The sequence below is a fragment of the Anolis sagrei genome, chromosome 1, assembly GCF_037176765.1.
Source record: "Anolis sagrei isolate rAnoSag1 chromosome 1, rAnoSag1.mat, whole genome shotgun sequence".
NCBI lineage: Eukaryota > Metazoa > Chordata > Lepidosauria > Squamata > Dactyloidae > Anolis > Anolis sagrei.
In genome coordinates, this window is record NC_090021.1 from 3,542,969 (window position 1) to 3,563,092 (window position 20,124).

Genomic DNA, 20,124 nt, shown 5'->3' on the forward strand with positions numbered 1-20,124 from the left:
TTTTGATGATTTGACGATAGTGAATGGTTATTGTAATAATTGTTTACTAATTGTGTAATGTGTTAGGTTGTTAACTTTTTTTACACTGTAGCATTGAATTTTTGCTGTTCTTATTTGTTGTGAACCGCCGTGAGTCGCCTTCGGGCTGAGAACAGCGGTATATAAGTAAAGTAAATAAAATAAATAAAATAAATAAGATGTTGGTGAACTACAACTCCCATCGTCCTCTGTCAGTGCCCCCCTAAAACCTGCCAACTATGGAGGGAGAAGAAGAATCAGACGATGAGGGTTTGAAAGTGCCCACATTTCTAGAGAGACGAAAAGAGACAGAGCACAGACGGCGTTCTGCTAGGATAGCTGCTAAAAACGCTGTGCTAATTGGGAGACACCCTAGTGCCTCCTGCGTGGGGAATTCAGGGCTATAAATCAGTAGCAGGAGCTGTCAGCTTTCGCTGGTAACAACGACCCTGATACTGAAGTTTTCACTCCAATGGAATCTGCTTTGTGTTTGCTAAGGACTTAGTTCATCGTCCCTTGTCTGATGGAAGACTGGTGTTTTTTTGGGACTTCGTAAGAGACTTTAATTTGTGTCTGGATTAAGACTTCCTTGCTTTCCTTCCTCCTCCGAAGATGAGGAATCCCTAACTATACCAGGCATCCTCAAACTGTGGCTCTCCAGCTGTTTGGGCCTCCAACTCCCAGAATTCCAGGCTGGCTAGGGCTTCTGGGAGTTGGAGGCCCAAACAGCTGGAGGGCAGTAGTTTGAGGATGCCTGGTATTCATAGAATCATAGAATCATAGAATCAAAGAGTTGGAAGAGACCTCATGGGCCATCCAGTCCAACCCCATTCTGCCAAGAAGCAGGAATATTGCATTCAAATCACCCCTGACAGATGGCCATCCAGCCTCTGCTTAAAAGCTTCCAAAGAAGGAGCCTCCACCACACTCCGGGGCAGAGAGTTCCACTGCTGAACGGCTCTCACAGTCAGGAAGTTCTTCCTAATGTTCAGATGGAATCTCCTCTCTTGTAGTTTGACTCACACAATGCCCTTTGAGAGAGATTCAAATGGTATTTAGGTGTCCGTGTGAAAGATCTCCTTCCATAAGCTCATGAAGCAAAAACTCAAAGTGAACTGGCTTTCTGTGTAAACTCCTGCAGAACTCAAGCCTAAAAATGTAACTGTTGCCAAAACTCCCAGGCTCAGCTAGTCTCCTTCGTGCTTTGTATTTTCAGTTAACACACCCACCAAATGATTTTTTCCCTGGCTTGACATCCTCTAACTATGATTCCATGACTCTGGCTGCCCATCGCAACGTGGTTTCATGTCCAGTGCATAGCCTCCAAAGACTCCTAGATCCCCTTCACATGGATTGTTTACATCCTATACTTTAATTTCTTATTGTGTAGTACTTTACATTTCTCCCTGGTTCAATGCTCAATTTTTTGTGCATTACATCTTCATTGCATCCCAGTCAGGAATGCATTAGGTGTGGATTTATTATTATTATTATTTTGCAAAGGTGTTGGACTAGATGACCTAGTTACAAGCTGGGTAGATGCGGGGAATGCCGTGGATGTAGCGTACCTGGATTTCAGGAAGGCCTTCTTTGACAAGGTCCCCCATGACCTTCTGGCAAGGAAACTAGTCCAATGTGGGCTGGGCAAAACTACGGTGAGGTGGATCTGTAATTGGTTAAATGGACGAACCCAGAGGGTGATTCTCCCCAAGGCTTCCTCTTCATCCTGGAAAGAAGTGACGAGTGGAGTGCCACAAGCATGGTTCCGTCCTGGGCTCGGTCCTGATCAGAATCTTTATTAATGACTTAGATGAAGGGCTAGAAGGCAGGATCATCAAGTTTGCAGACGTCACCAAATTGGGAGGGAGAGCCAAGACTCCAGAGGACAGGAGCAGGATTCAAAACGATCTTGACAGATTAGAGAAATGGGCCAAAACTAACACAATGAAGTTCAACAGGGACAAATGCAAGATACTCCACTTAAGCAGAAAAAACGAAATGCAAAGATACAGAATGGGTGACGCCTGGCTCGAGAGCAGTACGTGTTAAAAAGATCTTGGAGTCCAGCATTTTTTCCAATTAAGGGAAAAAATTTTTCCACTAGGGAACCCGAGATGCTTATTTATAAAGCTATTGTCCTCCCAACTTTGTTGTTCACCTGCGAACAACATGGACCATCTACAGATGTCATTGGAACAAATCTATCAGTGTCGACTCTTTGGTTAAGTGAACTATAATTCCCAGCAACAACAGCTAACTTTGGTTAAGTGAACTATAATTCCCAGCAACAACAGCTCCCAAATGTCTAGGTCTATTTCCCCCAAATTCCACCAGTGTTCACATTTGGGCATATGGAGTATTCGTGCCAAGTTTAGTCCAGATCCATCATTGTTTGGGTCCACAATGTTCCCTGGGTGTAGAATGGGTGACGCCTGGCTCGGGAGCAGTACGTGTGAAAAAGATCTTGGAGTCCTCGTGGACAGCAAGTTAACCATGAGCCAACAATGTGATGTGGCAGCAAAAAAAGCCAATGGGATTTTGGCCTGCATCAATAGGAGCCTAGTGTCTAGATCTAAGGAAGTAATGCTACCTCTCTATTCTGCTTTGGTTAGACCACACCTGGAATATTGTGTCCAATTCTGGGCACCACAATTCAAGAGAGATATTGACAAGCTGGAATGTGTCCAGAGGAGGGCGACTAAAATGATCAAGGGTCTGAGGAACAAGCCCTATGAGGAGCGGCTTAAGGACCTGGGCATGTTTAGCCTGAAGAAGAGAAGGCTGAGAGGAGACATGATGATGGCCATGTATAAATATGTTTATTTATTGTCGTGTCAGGAATCGCTCCTGTTGTGAGAGAATTGACCATCTGCAAGGACGTTGCCCAGGGGACGCCTGGATGATTTGATGTTTTTATCATCCTTGTGGGAGGCTTCTCTCATATCCCCATATGTGAGAGGAAGCCACAGGGAGGAGGAGGGAGCAAGCTTGTTTTCTGCTTCCCTGGAGACTAGGATGCAATGGAACAATGGCTTCAAACTACAAGAGAGGAGATTCCGTCTGAACATGAGGAAGAACTTCCCGACTGTGAGAGACGTTCAGCAGTGGAACTCTCTGCCCTGGAGTGTGGTGGAGGCTCCTTCTTTGGAAGCTTTTAAACAGAGGCTGGATGGCCATCTGTCAGGGGTGATTTGAATGCAATATTCCTGCTTCTTGGCAGAATGGGGTTGGACTGGATGGCCAATGAGGTCTCTTTCAACACTTTGATTCTATGATTCTATGACCTTTGGGGTGCCTTCTGAAATCCAGAGACGGGGCAGCACACACACCCCATCTGTCTTATCTAAGGCATGCTGCAAGCCTGACACTTTAGCCTCTGCCTATGGGTGAAATGAATGAAAAATGAGTTTGTTTCTTCTGCTAAGGAGGGTATATAAATCTTCCCCTTCCCAGGGACACATGGTCCCCATTAAGCCAGGCGATGATATCTTTGTGCAGCTGCAGCAAAGAAGGAGAGAGAGAGAGCGAGCCTGCTTGGCTTCAGGAGGCCTGTTTATTTCTTTTCTCGGTAGATATTCCTTTTTTTTCGGGACAGGATGGATGGGGGAGGCAAGAGGCTCGGTAATAATAATAATAAACAAATACAGAGCAGAACAAAAGCAATCCAGATCTCTTGTGCAAAAGCAGAATTAGCAACACAAATACACACGCACAACCTTGGCTTTGACCCTTAAGGCTTCATGAAGGATGATATGGGAGGAAATCTATACTATAGGATTATTCTTATGGCGTAATGTAAAATAAACTACATGCAGTTCAGCCCACACGCTGCCTTGCCAGAGAAAGAAAATATGCCACATAGGTGAACCATAAAGAACAAGTAGTTTACTCTTCTTAGTTCAGAACAACGCATGTACAATGTGAGCTGTTGCACCAACTCACATAATGTCCTTTTAAGAGAGATTTAAAATAGTCTTTCTCTGTCCATATGAACAAACTCCTTCAGGAGCTCATGAAATGGGCTGCTAGCTCAAGCCTGAACAAAAATGCAACCATATCCAAAAGTCCCAGGCTCAGCCATCTCCCTGGGCATTGCCTGACCAATCAGCTTCATGCACCTTATTTTACAGTTGACACACACACATTAACTGATCCCTTGGATCAGGCATTTAGCCGGGGGGGGGGGGGGGGCTTGAGGGGCTTCAGCCCCCCCCCCCCCCCCCGAAATTCTCATGGTGGTTCGCGAAAAGGCCTTACTGGTGCATTATTTAAACTGTTATGTTTATTCATATCATGATCTGATCACCATAATCAATATATCTCATATGCATGGATGTATTGGGGTAATGATACAAAAGGTTTGCTAGGCTAGACCCTCTTTCACTCAGACTCAGCCCCCCCGAAACCCCCCTGAAATTTTTTTAGCCCCCTTCCCCGAAACGAAATCCTGGCTACGGGCCTGCCTTGGATGCTCCAATAGCTTTACATGACTGTAAACTTAGTTCTGAACTTAGTTCAGAACAACATATATACAATGTGATCAGTCATGGAATCAAAGAGTTGGAAGAGACCTCATGGGCCATCCAGTCCAACCCCATTCTGCCAAGAAGCAGGAATATTGCATTCAAATCACCCCTGACAGATGGCCATCCAGCCTCTGCTTAAAAGCTTCCAAAGAAGGAGCCTCCACCACACTCCAGGGCAGAGAGTTCCACTGCTGAACGGCTCTCACAGTCAGGAAGTTCTTCCTCATGTTCAGATGGAATCTCCTCTCTTGTAGTTTGAGTGTTCTGTGTGACAAGTTTGGTTCAATTCCATCGTTGGTGGAGTTCAGAATGCTCTTTGATTGTAGGTGAACTATAAATCCCAGCAACTACAACTCCCAAATGACAATATCAATTCCTCCTAACCCCACCAGTATTCAAATTTGCGTGTATGGAATATTTGTGCTAAATTTGGTCCAGTGAATGAAAATACATCCTGCGTATCAGATGTTACATTACGATTCATAACAGTACCAAAATTAGTTATGAAGTCGCAACGAAAATAATGTTATGGTTGGGGGTCACCACAACATGAGTAACATGTTAAGGGATTGCGGCATTACAAAGGTTGAGAACCACTGGCATAGAGGCTGCACATTACATTTTTGTACAGAACTAGCTGTGCCCTGCCACGTGTTGCTGTGGCCTATAGTAAAACTTATCAAAGTTGAGGTAGATATCTGGACTATTACGTGTGTGTGTGCGGCGGCGGGGGGAGTGGGGTTGCGTGTGTGTGTGCGGCGGCGGGGGGAGTGATGGAGCGTGGGGTTGCATGTGTGTGTGCGGCGGCGAGGGAGTGATGGAGCGTGGGGTTGCGTGTGTGTGTGCGGCGGCGGGGGGAGTGATGGAGCGTGGGGTTGCGTGTGTGTGTGCGGTGGTGGGGGGAGTGAGGTTGCGTGTGTGTGTGTGCGGCGGGGGAGTGATGGAGCGTGGGGTTGCGTGTGTGTGTGCGGCGGCGGGGGGAGTGATGGAGCGTGGGGTTGCATGTGTGTGTGCGGCGGCGAGGGAGTGATGGAGCGTGGGGTTGCGTGTGTGTGTGCGGCGGCGGGGGGAGTGATGGAGCGTGGGGTTGCGTGTGTGTGTGCGGTGGTGGGGGGAGTGAGGTTGCGTGTGTGTGTGTGTGCGGCGGGGGAGTGATGGAGCGTGGGGTTGCGTGTGTGTGTGTGCGGCGGGGGGAGTGATGGAGCGTGGGGTTGCGTGTGTGTGTGCGGCGGCGGGGGGAGTGATGGAGCGTGGGGTTGCGTGTGTGTGTGCGGTGGTGGGGGGAGTGATGGAGCGTGGGGTTGCGTGTGTGTGTGCGGTGGTGGGGGGAGTGATGGAGCGTGGGGTTGCGTGTGTGTGTGCGGTGGTGGGGGGAGTGATGGAGCATGGGGTTGCGTGTGTGTGTGCGGTGGTGGGGGGAGTGATGGAGCGTGGGGTTGTGTGTGTGCATGCGGCAGGGGGTGTGTGTGTGCGGGAAGCGGCGCGGCGGGGCTTGGAGTGGGCATGGCTTCTGCAGAGGGAACGTTGGCCGGAAGGCTGTGTGCACGCGCCAGGGAACTTGCGGCTGTGCACCAATGCGCATGCTCAGTTGTTTTGCCGTTTTGTGAGTGTGTTGTTGTGTTGTTTTTCATTTTGAGTAGATATGTTTGTACCTTGTGGGTTGTGTTATGGGCATGGGAATTTTGGTTAAGTTTTGTTGGGGGGTTTGTGAGTTTTGTTGTTTTGCCGTTTTGTGAGTGTGTTGTTGTGTTGTTTTTCATTTTGAGTAGATATGTTTGTACCTTGTGGGTTGTGTTATGGGCATGGGAATTTTGGTTAAGTTTCGTTGGGGGGTTGTGGAGTTTTGCTGTCCGGTTGAACCAACCTAACAGATTTATATATATAGATGAAACATTGTTTTTTCAATAATATTTTAATTTAATTTTGTGTTGTTGTATTTCCCAAATATGTTTGCAAAAAAATTTTTTACAAAAAAAAGGCGGGAAAGGTTAGATTTCTTGTGGCGACAGCTCGTTGTTATCGTCTTGCCTTTAAGCCAAGGCTAGAAGGTCATCTGTTAGGAGTGCTTTGATGCTGTGTTCCTGCCTGACAGAAAGGAGTTGGACTAGATGTCCTTTGGGATCCCTCCAGGATTCGATGATGCTAGGATTTCATGGCCTGTTGACAAGCTTGTTTTGCCCAAAGGACGGGGATTTCGGATGACTTCTCCTCTTCCTCCTCCTCCGCAACTGGAGGGCAATGGCTAACAGATACCCGAAAAAGCTCATCTTGACCGCCTGTGGCCGCGGTGCCAGGGCCTCCCAAAAACTAAAAAGCCCCCAGAGCCCTCCCAGTTACGTCAGGCTCTCGCTTGCCAAGTCCTGCTGCTCCGGATCAGCTTTCAAGCTGGAAACCTTGCAAAAGTTAAGTGTTTTTTTTAGGGTTTTCTTTTCAAAGTTCGGTCTGTTCCAAGCCAAGAACGGGGCGCGTGTTATGTAAGCAAAACACGGGCCGTCGCTGGGCGTTCCGTGGTGGATGTAGGTCATGAAGTGGGTTTGTTTTAAACATGTGGACCGCAAAAGAATTGGGTTTCTTTCTTTTCGGGGTGATTTTAAAGACATACATATGCTTTGTCTTGTGCAATAATGCAATGGCTCTCATGTCATTAAGAGGTGCCAATAATGGGGCCGGACTAGATGGCCTCTGGGGGCCTCTTTCAACACTAGGGTTCCTCTAGGGCAGTGTTTCTCAACCTGGGGGTCGGGACCCCCATGGGGGTCGCGAGGGGGTGTCAGAGGGGTCGCCAAAGACCATCAGAAAACATAGTATTTTCTGTTGGTCATGGGGGTTCTGTGTGGAAAGTTTGGTCCAATTCTATCAGTGGGGTTCAGAATGCTATTTTATTGCGGGTGAACTATAAATCCCAACAATTACAACTCCCAAATGGCAAGGTTTATTTTCTCCAAATTCTACCAGTGTTCACATCTGGGCATATTGAGTATTTGTGCCACGTTTGATCCAGATCCATCATTGCTTGAGTCCACAGTGTTCTCTGGATGTAGGTGAACTATAACTCCAAAAAACTCAAGGTCAATGTCCACCAAACCCTTCCAGTATTTTCTGTTGGTCATGGGAGTTCTGTGTGCCAGGTTTGGTTCAATTCTATCGTTGGTGGAGTTCAGAATGCTCTTTGATGGTAGGTGAACTATAAATCCCAGTAACTACAATTCCCAAATGTCAAGGTCTATTTTCCCCAAACTCCACCAGTGTTCACATTTGGGCATATTGAGTATTTGTGCCAAGTTTGGTCCAAATCCATCATTTTTTGAGTCCACAGCACTCTCTAGATATAGGTGAACTACAACTCTAAAACTCAAGGTCAATGCTCACCAAACCCTTCCAGTATTTTCTGTTGGTCATGGGAGTTCTGTGTGCCCAGTTTGATTCAGTTCCATCATTGGTGGAGTTCAGAAGGCTCTTTGATTTTAGGTGAACTATAAATCCCAGCAACTCCAGCATTACCAAATGACCAAATCAATCACCCCCAACCTCACCAGTATTCAAATTTGGGAATATTGGGTATTTGTGCCAAATTTGGTCCAGTGACTGAAAATACATCCTGCATATCAGATATTTAGATTACCATTCATAACAGTAGCAAAATTACAGTTGTGAAGTAGCAACGAAAATAATATTATGGTTGGGGGTCACCACAACATGAGGACCTGTACTAAGGGGTCGCGGCATTAGGAAGCATTTAAAAATGCTGGACATGACCAGGTGAAATGGATGAGTTTGGCGATAGGTGGGGTGTGCAGACAATCTTAAATCTCTGGTAAAGTGCACTGGGACATGATGCTTGGAGTTTCCGATTCTGGGAAGGCACACTGGAACAACCACGTCTTCAAGCTCTTCCTTAAGACTGCCAACGTTGGGGCTTGTCTGATGTCCTTGGGGAGAGAGTTCCAGAGTCGGGGGGCCACCACCGAGAAGGCCCTGTCCCTCGTCCCCACCAATCGCGTTTGCAACGCAGGTGGGATTGTGAGCAGGGCCTCTCCAGATGATCGAAGAATTCGTGTGGGTTCGTATGCAGAGATGCGGTCACACAGGTAGGCGGGTCCCAAACCGTTTAGGGCTTTAGAATCATAGAATCATAGAATCAAAGAGTTGGAAGAGACCTCATGGGCCATCCAGTCCAACCCCATTCTGCCAAGAAGCAGGAATATTGCATTCAAATCACCCCTGACAAATGGCCATCCAGCCTCTGTTTAAAAGCTTCCAAAGAAGGAGCCTCCACCACACTCCGGGGCAGAGAGTTCCACTGCTGAACGGCTCTCACAGTCAGGAAGTTCTTCCTCATGTTCAGATGGAATCTCCTCTCTTGTAGTTTGAAGCCATTGTTCCATTGCGTCCTAGTCTCCAGGGAAGCAGAAAACAAGCTTGCTCCCTCCTCCCTGTGGCTTCCTCTCACATATTTATACATGACTATCATATCTCCTCTCAGCCTTCTCTTCTTCGGGCTAAACATGCCCAGTTCCCTAAGCCGCTCCTCATAGGGCTTGTTCTCCAGACCCTTGATCATTTTAGTCGCCCTCCTCTGGACACATTCCAGCTTGTCAATATCTCTCTTGAATTGTGGTGCCCAGAATTGGACACAATATTCCAGATGTGGTCTAACCAAAGCGGAATAGAGCATGGGGAGCATGACTTCCCTGGATCTAGACACTATGCTCCTCTTGATGCAGGCCAAAATCCCATTGGCTTTTTTTGCCGCCACATCACATTGTTGGCTCATGTTTAACTTGTTGTCCACGAGGACTCCAAGATCTTTTTCACACGTACTGCTCACGAGCCAGGTCTCATTGTCCCCCATTCTGTATCTTTCCATTTCGTTATTTCTGCCAAAGTGGAGTATCTTGCATTTGTCACTGTTGAACTTCATTTTGTTAGTTTTAGCCCATCATCTCTCTAATCTGTCCAGATCGTTTTGAATCCTGCTCCTGTTCTCTGGAGTCTTGGCTCTCCCTCCCAATTTGGTGTCGTCTGCAAACTTGATGATCCTGCCTTCTAGCCCTTCATCTAAGTCGTTAATAAAGATGTTGAACAGGACCGGGCCCAGGACGGAACCCTGCGGCACTCCACTTGTCACTTCTTTGTAAGCACCTGCACCTTGAATTGGGACCGGAAAATGAACGGCAACCAATGGAGCTCCTTAAACAGGAGGGTTGACCTCTCCCTGTAAGGAGCACCTGGCCGTCGCCCTTTGGACCAATTGGAATTTCCGGACCGTTTTCAAGGGCAGCCCCACGTAGAGTGCATTACAGTAGTCCAACCTGGAGGTGACTAAGGCATGAATCACCCTGGCCAGATCCGCCTTCACGAGGTACGGTCGCAGTTGGCGTACGAGTCTTAATTGTGCAAAGGCCCTTCCGGCCACTGCCGACGCCTGAGCTTCAAACGTAAGTGATGAGTCCAGGAGGACACCCAAACATTTCCTCCTGTTGTGGTGACCCACAACCATAACATTATTTTCGTTGCTGCTTCATAACTGTAATTTTGCTACTGTTGTGAACTGTAATGGGAATATCCAATATGCAGGATGTATTTTCATTCACTGGACCAAATTTGACACAAATACACAAAACACCCAAATTTGAATACTACTGAGATTGGGTGAGGGATTGATTATGTCATTTGGGAGTTGTAGTTGCTTTCATTTATAGTTCACCTACAATCAAAGAGCAGTCTGAACTGAACCAATGATACAACTGAACCAAACAGAACTCCTATGACCAACAGAAAATACTGGAAAGGTTTAGTGGGCATTGACCTTGAGTTTTGGAGTTGTAGTTCACCTACATCCAGAGAGCACTGGGGACTCAAACAATGATGGAACTGGACCAAACTTGGCAAGAATACTCAGTATGCCCAAATGTGAACACTGGTGGCATTTGGGGGAAAATAGACATTGACAGTTGGGAGTTGTAGTTGCTGGGATTTATAGTTCACCTACAATCAAAGAGCATTCTGAACCCTATCAATGATAGAATTGAACCAACCTTGGCACACAGAACTCCCATGACCAACAGAAAACACCGGAAGGATTTGGTTGGGCATTGACCTTGAGTTTTGAAGTTGTAGTTCACCTAAATCCAGAGAGCACTGTGGACTCAAATAATTATGGATCTGGACTAAACTTGGCACAAATGCCCAGTATGCCCAAATGTGAACACAGTTGGAGTTAGACCTTAACATTTGGGAGTTGCAGTTGCTGGGATTTATAGTTCACCAACAATCAAAGAGCATTCTACATCCAGAGAACACTGTGGACCCAAACAATTATGGATCTGGACCAAACTTGACACAAATACTCCATATGCCCAAATGTGAACACTGGTGGAGTTTGGGGAAAATAGACCTTGACATTTGGGAATTGTTGTTGCTGAGAATTATAGTTGCTGAGAATTATAGAGGTCAAGCTTTTCATAGGCTTCTGCGAGGAAGGTCTTTAGAGTGGCTTGCAGGCCTTCCTTTGAATGAGCACAGACTGCACTATCACCAGCATATTGACGTTCTATCACAGAAGTTGTTGTGACCTCACTTTTCGCTTTCAGTCTGCTGAGGTTAAATAGCTTGCCATTTTTCCAAGATGGGATTTCTATACTGGTAGAAAACTTTCTGTCAACAAGGTATAATCAAAGCACTCCCAACAGATGGCCATTTAGCCTCAATTTGAAAGCGAGTGGATGATAACAATGAGCACAGACTACATTATCATCAGCATATTGGAGTTCTATCACAGACGTTGTTGTGACCTTACTTTTGACTTTCAGTCTGGTGGGAAGCTTTCTGTCAATGAGGTATAATCAAAGCACTCCCAACAGATGGTCATTTAGCTTCAATTTGAAGACAAGTGGGTGATAAGAATGAGCATAGACTATATTATCATCCGCATATTGGAGTTCTATCACAGAAGTTATTGTGACCTTACTTTTGACTTTCAGTCTGCTGAGGTTAAATAGCTTGCCATCTTTCCAAGATGGGATTTCTATACTGGTAGAAAACTTTCTGTCAACAAGGTATAATCAAAGCACTCCCAACAGATGGCCATTTAGCCTCAATTTGAAGGCGAGTGGATGATAACAATGAGCATACACTATGTTATCATCAGCATATTGGAGTTCTGTCACAGAGGTTGTTTTGAACTTACTTTTGGCTTTCAGTCTGCTGAGGTTAAATAGCTTGCCATCTTTCCAAGATGGGATTTCCATACTGGTAGAAAACTTTCTGTCAACAAGGTATAATCAAAGCACACCCAACAGATGGTAATTTAGCCTCAGTTTAAAGCCAAGTGAATGGTAACAATGAGCATAGACTATGTTATCATCAGCATATTGGAGTTCTATCACAGAAGATGTTGTGTCCTTACTTTTGACTTTTAGTCTGCCATCTTTCCAAGATGAGATTTCCATACTGGTGGGAAGCTTCCTGTCAACAAGGTGTAATCAAAGCACTCCCAACAGATGGTCATTTAGCCTCAATTTGTAGGCAAGTGGATGATAACAATGAGCATAGACTATGTTATCATCAGCATATTGGAGTTCTATCACAGAAGATGTTGTGACCTTACTTTTGACTTTTAGTCTGCCATCTTTCTGAGATGGGATTTCCATACTGGGGGAAAACTTTCTGTCAACAAGGTATAATCAAAGCACTCCCAACAGATGGCCATTTAGCCTCAATTTGAAGGCGAATGGATGATAACAATGAGCATACACTATGTTATCATCAGCATATTGGAGTTCTGTCACAGAAGTTGTTGTGACCTTACTTTTGAGTTTCAGTCAGCTGAGGTTAAATAGTTTGCCATCTTTCTATACTGGTGGAAAACTTTCTGTCAACAAAGCATACCCAACAGATGGCCATTTAGTTTCAGTTTCAAGTTGAGCTGTGTTTTCTTGAGAGCTGCAGCGCAGAGCAATCTCACTTTTTCCAAGTTGGAAAACAGTAGAAATGTAATTGCACATCCCGTCCTTCTGGCCCAGTCCCCCGACCCCAATAAATCTAATTATGGTTTGTCTCCATAATTATGTGGGGCAGGTGGACGTTTTCACCATCTTCAAGGGGAAAGCTGCCGTTCCGGCAGGTGAAATCTCTTCTCTGGGCTTCGAAATTCAAAGAGCTTCATGACCAGCCAGGGACCGTTTTGCTTTCCTTTTGTTTTCCTTCGCAAACGAACCCAAACCATGGAGCTGTCAAGGCCGGCTGCTTTGTGTCTCGGGGAGACATCCAAGTCGCTGGCCCCACTTAACCTGGAGAAGCCAAGCCTTTTGTTCTGAATTGGTTGCTGAAAACCATTTGGTCCCTGGCCCAGCTACGGAGATTGGCTTTGGGGGCAGGCAAAGGAAGGATTGTGCAAATGCCAGGCCATCAAATGCTAATCAAGGTGGTCAGCTGAAACATTCACACCTAGCTCCAACAGACAAGAGTCCTTTGTCCCACCCTGGTCTTTCCACAGATTTATAAACCCTTTTTCCTAGTTCCAACAGACCCCAGTACCTCTCAGGATGCTTGCCATAGATGCAGGCGAAACGTCAGGAGAGAATGCCTCTAGAACATGGCCATATAGCCTGAAAAAACCTACAACAACCCAACTGTGTTACAACATCAAAGCTTCCAGGAAATGGGCAAGGATACCTTGGGGTGTATCTATGCTGCAGAATAAATCCCCTTTAAGTGTTTTGCTTCAATGCTATGTATTTTATTAATATATAATACTAATATTGTGCTTTGCTAATAATATTTTATGTTGTATATACATATAAAATTGATCATAATATAATGTAATACAATATAATACTACTACTAATAAATATAATAATTGAATATTATATATTACATGTAATATATTACTAATAATATTGGTGTATAGTGGTGTTATTATTATTATTATTATTATTATTATTATTTTATCAACTTCAGCATTGAACTTCCAAATTGGGAAGAGGAATCCTTTGCATCTGTGCCTCAAAAACCGTAAAGCAAATGATGCAACGCAGAACCAAAAAACGGGCCCATTTTCCAAGGCGTCTTGAGCACTTGATTGTTTCCAGGCCTTGGAATCGCAGTGGCTTCCAAGCGTGTTATTTATGCACCCTGCGGACGACGGAGCCCAAAGGAAAGCTAATTGGATCCATTCTGGGTTTACTTAAGGCCAAAGAGGTCAGGAATGGATAGTGTTTCAAGGGGTTGCAGTATATACGAGGATTCAACTCAAGTCATCCATCTTCAAGAAATGACATAGCGATGCAATTAACTATGCATGGGTGTGGGAGACTATAGAGCAGGCATGGGCCAACTTCAGCCCTCCAGGTGTTTTGGACTTCAACTCCCACAATTCCTAACAGCCTACCGGCTGTTAGGAATTGTGGGAGTTGAAGTCCAAAACACCTGGAGGGCTGAAGTTGGCCCATGCTTGCCCCAAAGGTATGCATAACCATTCCACCTGTGGTTTCTTTTCTAGGCTCCACAGGAACCGATCCCCAGGAAGGCAGCGTCCGCCTCGTGGGAGGATCTGGACCCCACGAAGGACGGGTCGAAGTCCTCCACGACCGCGTCTGGGGCACCATCTGCGACGACGGCTGGGACACTAAAGACGGAAATGTCGTGTGCCGGATGCTGGGCTTCGACGGGGCGGAGGAGGTTCACCGGATGGCTGCCTTTGGTCAAGGTAAAGCACTGAGATGGCTGCCTTTGGTCAAGGTAAAGCACAGGTGGTTGTAGACACCTAGAGTTGGTTCTTCTGGACTTCTCAGCGGCCTTTGATACCATAGACCACGGTATCCTTCTGGGGTGACTTGCAGGGATGGGTCTTGGAGGGACTCTTCTGCAGAATGGGGGACAATGCCTGGCTCGAGAGCAGTACATGTGAAAAAGATCTTGGCGTCCTCGTGGACAACAAGTTAAACATGAGCCAGGAATGTGAGTGGCGGCAAAAAAAGCCAATGGGATTTTGGCCTGCATCAAGAGGAGCATAGTGTCTAGATCCAGGGAAGTAATGCTACCCCTCTATTCTGCTTTGGTTAGACCACACCTGGAATATTGTGTCCAATTCTGGGCACCACAATTGAAGAGAGATATTGACAAGCTGGAATGTGTCCAGAGGAGGGTGACTAAAATGATCAAAGCCCTATGAGGAGCGGCTTAAAGAGCTGGGCATGTTTAGCCTGAAGAAGAGAAGGCTGAGAGGAGATGTTATAGCCATGTATAAATATGTGAGAGGAAGCCACAGGGAGGAGGAGGGAGCAAGCTTGTTTTCTGCTTCCCTGGAGACTAGGACGCGGAACAATAGCTTCAAACTACAAGAGAGGAGATTCCATCTGAACATGAGGAAGAACTTCCTGACTGTGAGAACTGTTCAGCAGTGGAACTCTCTGCCCCAGAGTGTGGTGGAGGCTTTTAAACAGAGGTTGGATGGCCATCTGTCAGGGGTGATTTGAATGCAATATTCCTGCTTCTTGGCAGAATGGGGTTGGACTGGATGTTTCTGTTGGGGAACTAAGGCAGTAGTAATGCTCTAGGAGAGTTGCCGTTGGATGCATGCAGAAGTGGACTTCCTTCTCTAACGTGCCTCGCCTTTCTTTCTCTGCAGGGAAGGGGCGCATTTGGATGGACGACGTGGCTTGCAAAGGGACCGAAGAATTCCTCTTCCAGTGCAGCTTCTCCAGCTGGGGGAAGACAAACTGTGGCCACGCGGAAGATGCCGGCGTGAAGTGCATAAGTGAAGGGAGCGAGGGGCTAGCAGAGGACCTTCTTGGCCCATAAATCCATCCTCCAGACTTCCAAAGGCTAGCCAGTCCTGGGAAGAAAACTGGCCCTCTTGGCTTCCTTCTTGCCAGCCCCATGGCTATCCTCCAAAGGGTGCTAACTTCCCCTTTCGACCTCTCAGGACTTTTGATAGAAGAGCAGCGATGATGGGGAAAGGGTCAGGTGTCACGCTCCCGACTTTCCTACTTTGTGCAATTAACGCTGCATTTTCAAAAAAAGCCGTTTTGCCCCCAAAATATCACTTTATATACAACCCTTCTCAAAAAATTAGCTGGAAAATGTAGATAGAAGTAGATGTCCAGTCACTTTGGAGACTTGTTTTGCCCAACTTCCATTCAAAAAGCTTTGATAACATGGATCCAGAACACAGTATGCCCACGATATGGTTCAGATATGTGGATGACACCTTCACCATTTCAAGTCGTGGAGGAGAAGAACTCAACAAGTTCCTGGAGCACCTCAACAGCATCTACCCAAACATCCAATTCACCATGGAAAAGGAAAATGAAGGGAAACTGCCATTTCTAGATGTCCTAGTCATCCAACAACAACAACAACAATCAACTTTATTTATACCCCGTCACCATTTCCCCGATGGGGACTTGGAGCGGCTTACATGAGGCCAAGACCAAACAATTACAATAAAGAAAAACCGAAAACGCAAACAATAAACAACAACATCATAGAATCATAGAATCAAAGAGTTGGAAGAGACCTCATGAGCCATCCAGTCCAACCCTTTGCCAAGAAGCAGGAATATTGCATTCAAATCACCCCTGACAGATGGCCATCCAGCCCGTTTAAAAGCTTCCAAAGAAGGAGCCTCCACCACACTATGGGGCAGAGAGTTCCCCCGCTTAACAGCTCTCACAGTCAGGAAGTTCTTCCTCATGTTCAGGTGGAATCTCCTTTCTTGTAATTTGAAGCCATGGCTCCATTGCATCCTAGTCTCCAGGGAAGCAGAAAACAAGCTTGCTCCCTCCTCCCTGTGGCTTCCTCTCACATATTTATACATGGCTATCATGTCTCCTCTCAGCCTTCTCTCCTTCAGGCTAAACATGCCCAGCTCTTTAAGCCGCTCTTCATAGGGCTTGTTCTCCAGACCCTTGATCATTGATCGTGGAGAAGAAGAACTCAGCAAGTTCCTGGACCACCTCAACAGCATCCACCCAAACATCCAATTCACCATGGAGAAAGAAAATGAAGGGAAACTACCATTTCTAGATGTCCTAGTCATCCGCAAACCCAACCAACAATTGGGCCACAACGTTTACAGAAAACCTACACACATAGATAGGTGCCAACATAAAAGTCCAACTGTCACCAAAACTTACACACACAGATAGAGATCTACATAAAAACTCCAACCATCACCCAAGTCAAAAAAGAAGCCCCATTAAAGCCTTGGCAGACTGTGCAAAAAGAATCTGTGAAGCCCACCTCCTCCAAGATGAACGGAACCACCTCAACTGGGCTCTGAAGGACAATGGAGACTCCACATCAGACATCAGAAGAGCGGCAAGACCACCGAGAACACGTTACGAGAGTCAAAATGAAGATCCACCCAGAGGGAAAGTGTTCTTGCCAGACATCAAGGGAACCACTGACCACAGAGGGAAGCTGATGAGGAAACACAACAGACAAACTATCTCCAGACCCACCAAGAAAATCCAACAAGTCCTCCATTCAGCAAAGGACAAGAGGGTTCTTCTCACCTCTGCAGGAGTCTACTGGATACCATGCAGCTGTGGACACGTCTACATGGGGACCACCAAACGCAGCAGCATTGCCTAAGCATGAATCAAGGAACATGAAAGACACCGCAAGACTCACTCAACCAGAGAAGTCAGCCGTAGCAGAGCACCTGAGGAACCAACCTGGACACAGCATATTATTTGAGAACACAGAAATGCTGGACCACACCAACAACCACCAAGTCAGACTACACAGAGAAGCCATTGAAATCCATGAACATGTGGACATTTTCAACAGAAAGGAAGAAATTATGAACATGAACAAAATCTGGCTGCCAGTATTTAAAAAGCTCTAAAATTATAACAATAAATAAAGAGAAACACTAAAAAAACCCAGGGGAATTCCAGACAGGAAACAATCAGGGCCAGCTAATACCTCCCAACTAAGGAGTCCCTCAGGCAGGAAACAGCCAAGCTTTGAAGCTCCAAGGCCATTCAGTGCTCATCAAGGTGGACACCTGCAATATTCACACCTGACTCACACAGACAAGAGTTCTCTCTCCTACCTTGGAAATCATTCCACAGATATATAAACCTCCCTTGCCTAGTTTCCAACAGATCTCACAACCTCTGGGGATGCCTGCCATAGATGTGGGCAAAACGCCAGGAGAGAATGCTTCTGGAACATAGAATCCTAGAGTTGGAAGAGACCTCATGGGCCATCCAGTCCAACCCCATTCTGTCAAGAAGCAGGAAAATCGCATTCAAAGCACCCCCGACATATGGCCATCCAGCCTCTTTTTAAAAGCTTCCAAAGAAGGAGCCTCCACCACACTCCGGGACAGAGAGTTCCACTGCTGAACAGCTCTCACAATCAGGAAGTTCTTCCTAATGTTCAGGTGGAATCTCCTTTCTTGTAGTTTGAAGCCATTGCTCCATGGCGTCCTAGTTTTCAGGGAAGCAGAAAACAAGCTTGCTCCCTCCTCCCTGTGGCTTCCTCTTACATACTTATACATGGCTGTCATGTCTCCTCTCAGCCTTCTCTTCTGCAAGCTAAACATGCCCAGGTCTTTCAGCCGCTCCTCATAGGGCTTGTTCTTCATTTCCTGTAGTTTGAAGCCATTGTTCCATTGCGTCCTAGTCTCCAGGCGCCCAGAAAACAAGCTTGCTACCACCTCCCTTTGACTTCCTCTCACATACTTATACATGGCTATCATGTCTCCTTTCAGTCTTCTCTTCTGCAAGCTAAACAAGCCCAGGTCTTTCAGCCACTCCTCATAGGGCTTGTTCTCCAGACCTTTGATCCTGTGAGTTGCCCTCCTCTGGACACATTCCAGCTTGTCAAGATCTCCCTTCAATTGTGGTGCCCAGAATTGGATACAGTATTCCAGGTGTGGTCTAACCAAGGCAGAATAGAAGTGTAAGACAGTCCGGAAAACTCACAGCAACACAGGACAATTCTCCTGGTCACTTTGGAAACCTGTTTTTGCCCAAATATCATCCAAGAAAATTCGGAACCCTGAAAAAATATGGATATGAGTCACCTTTGGGCTGATATGGACGGGATAGAAATAGTGTAAATAAATAGTCTGCTGACTTCAGAGACCTGTTTTTCCAATACAAAGGGCTTTGACAATGTGAATCCAAAATCCCAAGTGCCTGATCATTGCAGAGACCTGTTTTGGCTGATCTTTCATACAAAAAGCCTTTTTTGCTTTTGCTGAACTCCCATCCCAAAGCTTGTCTCACTCTTGAGTTCAGATCATGAGCTGGACTTGTGATCTTAGTCATCCATACAGCCCACAAAATAGTCCAAAAAGTCAGTTCTTGTGGGTTTTTTCGGGTTATATGGCCATGTTCTAGAGGCATTTCTCCTGACGTTTCGCCTGCATCTATGGCAAGCATCCTCAGAGGTGAGGTCTGCTGGAAATGGGGAAAAGGGGGTTTATATATCTGTGGAATGACCAGGGTGAGACAAAAGGCTTTTGTAAGTTGGGCTGGATGTGAGTCTTTCCACTGACCACCTTGATTAGCATACAATGGGCTGACAGTGCCTGGAGCAAACTCTTCTTGAAAGGTGATTAGATGTCCCTGCCTGTTTCCCCATTTCCAGCAGACCTCACTCCCTCTGAGGATGCTTGCCATAGATGCAGGCGAAACGTCAGGAGAAATGCCTCTAGAACATGGCCATATAGCCCGAAAAAACCCACAAGAACTGAGTGATTCCAGCCATGAAAGCCTTCGACAATACATAGTCCAAAAAGTCCTCTGAATGAAGCATTGCAGAATTGCTGGAGGTCTTGAAAAAAGAGGGTTCCTCTCTAGCAGCCTATCATTGATGCTCCCCATAATTTGGAGTGCATGCAAACATTTCCCTTTGCCCCAATGTGTTGTGCCTTAAAAACGGCCAATCAGTCAAACCTTCCTTCTGCTACGTAGGAAGACACCACCCAAGCCCTCCCGACAGATGGCCATGTCAACAGACTTTGTTTCAAACCTTCTCCAGAAAAGAAGGAGGTCCTTCCCCATCCAGCGCTCTTTTTTCGTTGCTTGCAAACCAAAGCAAAAGGACAAAGTCAAGGTCTTTGCCTGACCCCATGGACTTTGGACGCCGGACCATACCGATTCTGTTAAGGCGAGCCATGTATGACGCAGCAGCCAAAGCCGGCGTGTGTATGCCTGGGGGGCACCCCACTTTGTTTGCTTACCAAGCTGCTGATTGTTGCTTTTTTAAAAGAAATAATAAATATGATGTTTTGTGCTATTCTGGAACCGTTGATGTTGCACCGTGTTGTTCTCTGATCTGTGATGAGCTGCAGGGAATGGGAATACATTTCCTAGGGTTAAGGTCACAGGACCTACCTTTGGATTGTTGTATGTTTTCCAGGCTGCCTGGCCATGTTCCAGAAGCATTCTCTTCTGACATTTCACCTGCATCTATGGCAGTGTTTCTCAACCTTCCTAATGCCGTGACTCCTTAATACTGTTCCTCGTGTTGTGGTGACCCCCAACAATAACATTATTTTTGTTGCTACTTCATAACTGTAGTTTTGCTACTGTGATGAATAGTCATGTAAATA

At 46.1% G+C, this 20,124-nt stretch overlaps 1 protein-coding gene across 1 annotated transcript in view; it reads left to right on the plus strand.

Annotated features, from left to right (window-relative positions):
- The window catches only part of SCARA5 (scavenger receptor class A member 5), a 98,527-nt gene extending 78,706 nt beyond the window's left edge, over positions 1–19,821 (plus strand). Inside the window, exons 9-10 of the mRNA XM_067472520.1 lie at positions 14,047–14,253; positions 15,175–19,821. Of these exons, the coding sequence (XP_067328621.1) occupies positions 14,047–14,253; positions 15,175–15,347 (380 nt within the window). The 3' untranslated portion in view covers positions 15,348–19,821. The remainder of the gene's footprint in view (positions 1–14,046; positions 14,254–15,174) is intronic.
- The last annotated feature ends 303 nt before the right edge of the window (positions 19,822–20,124 follow it).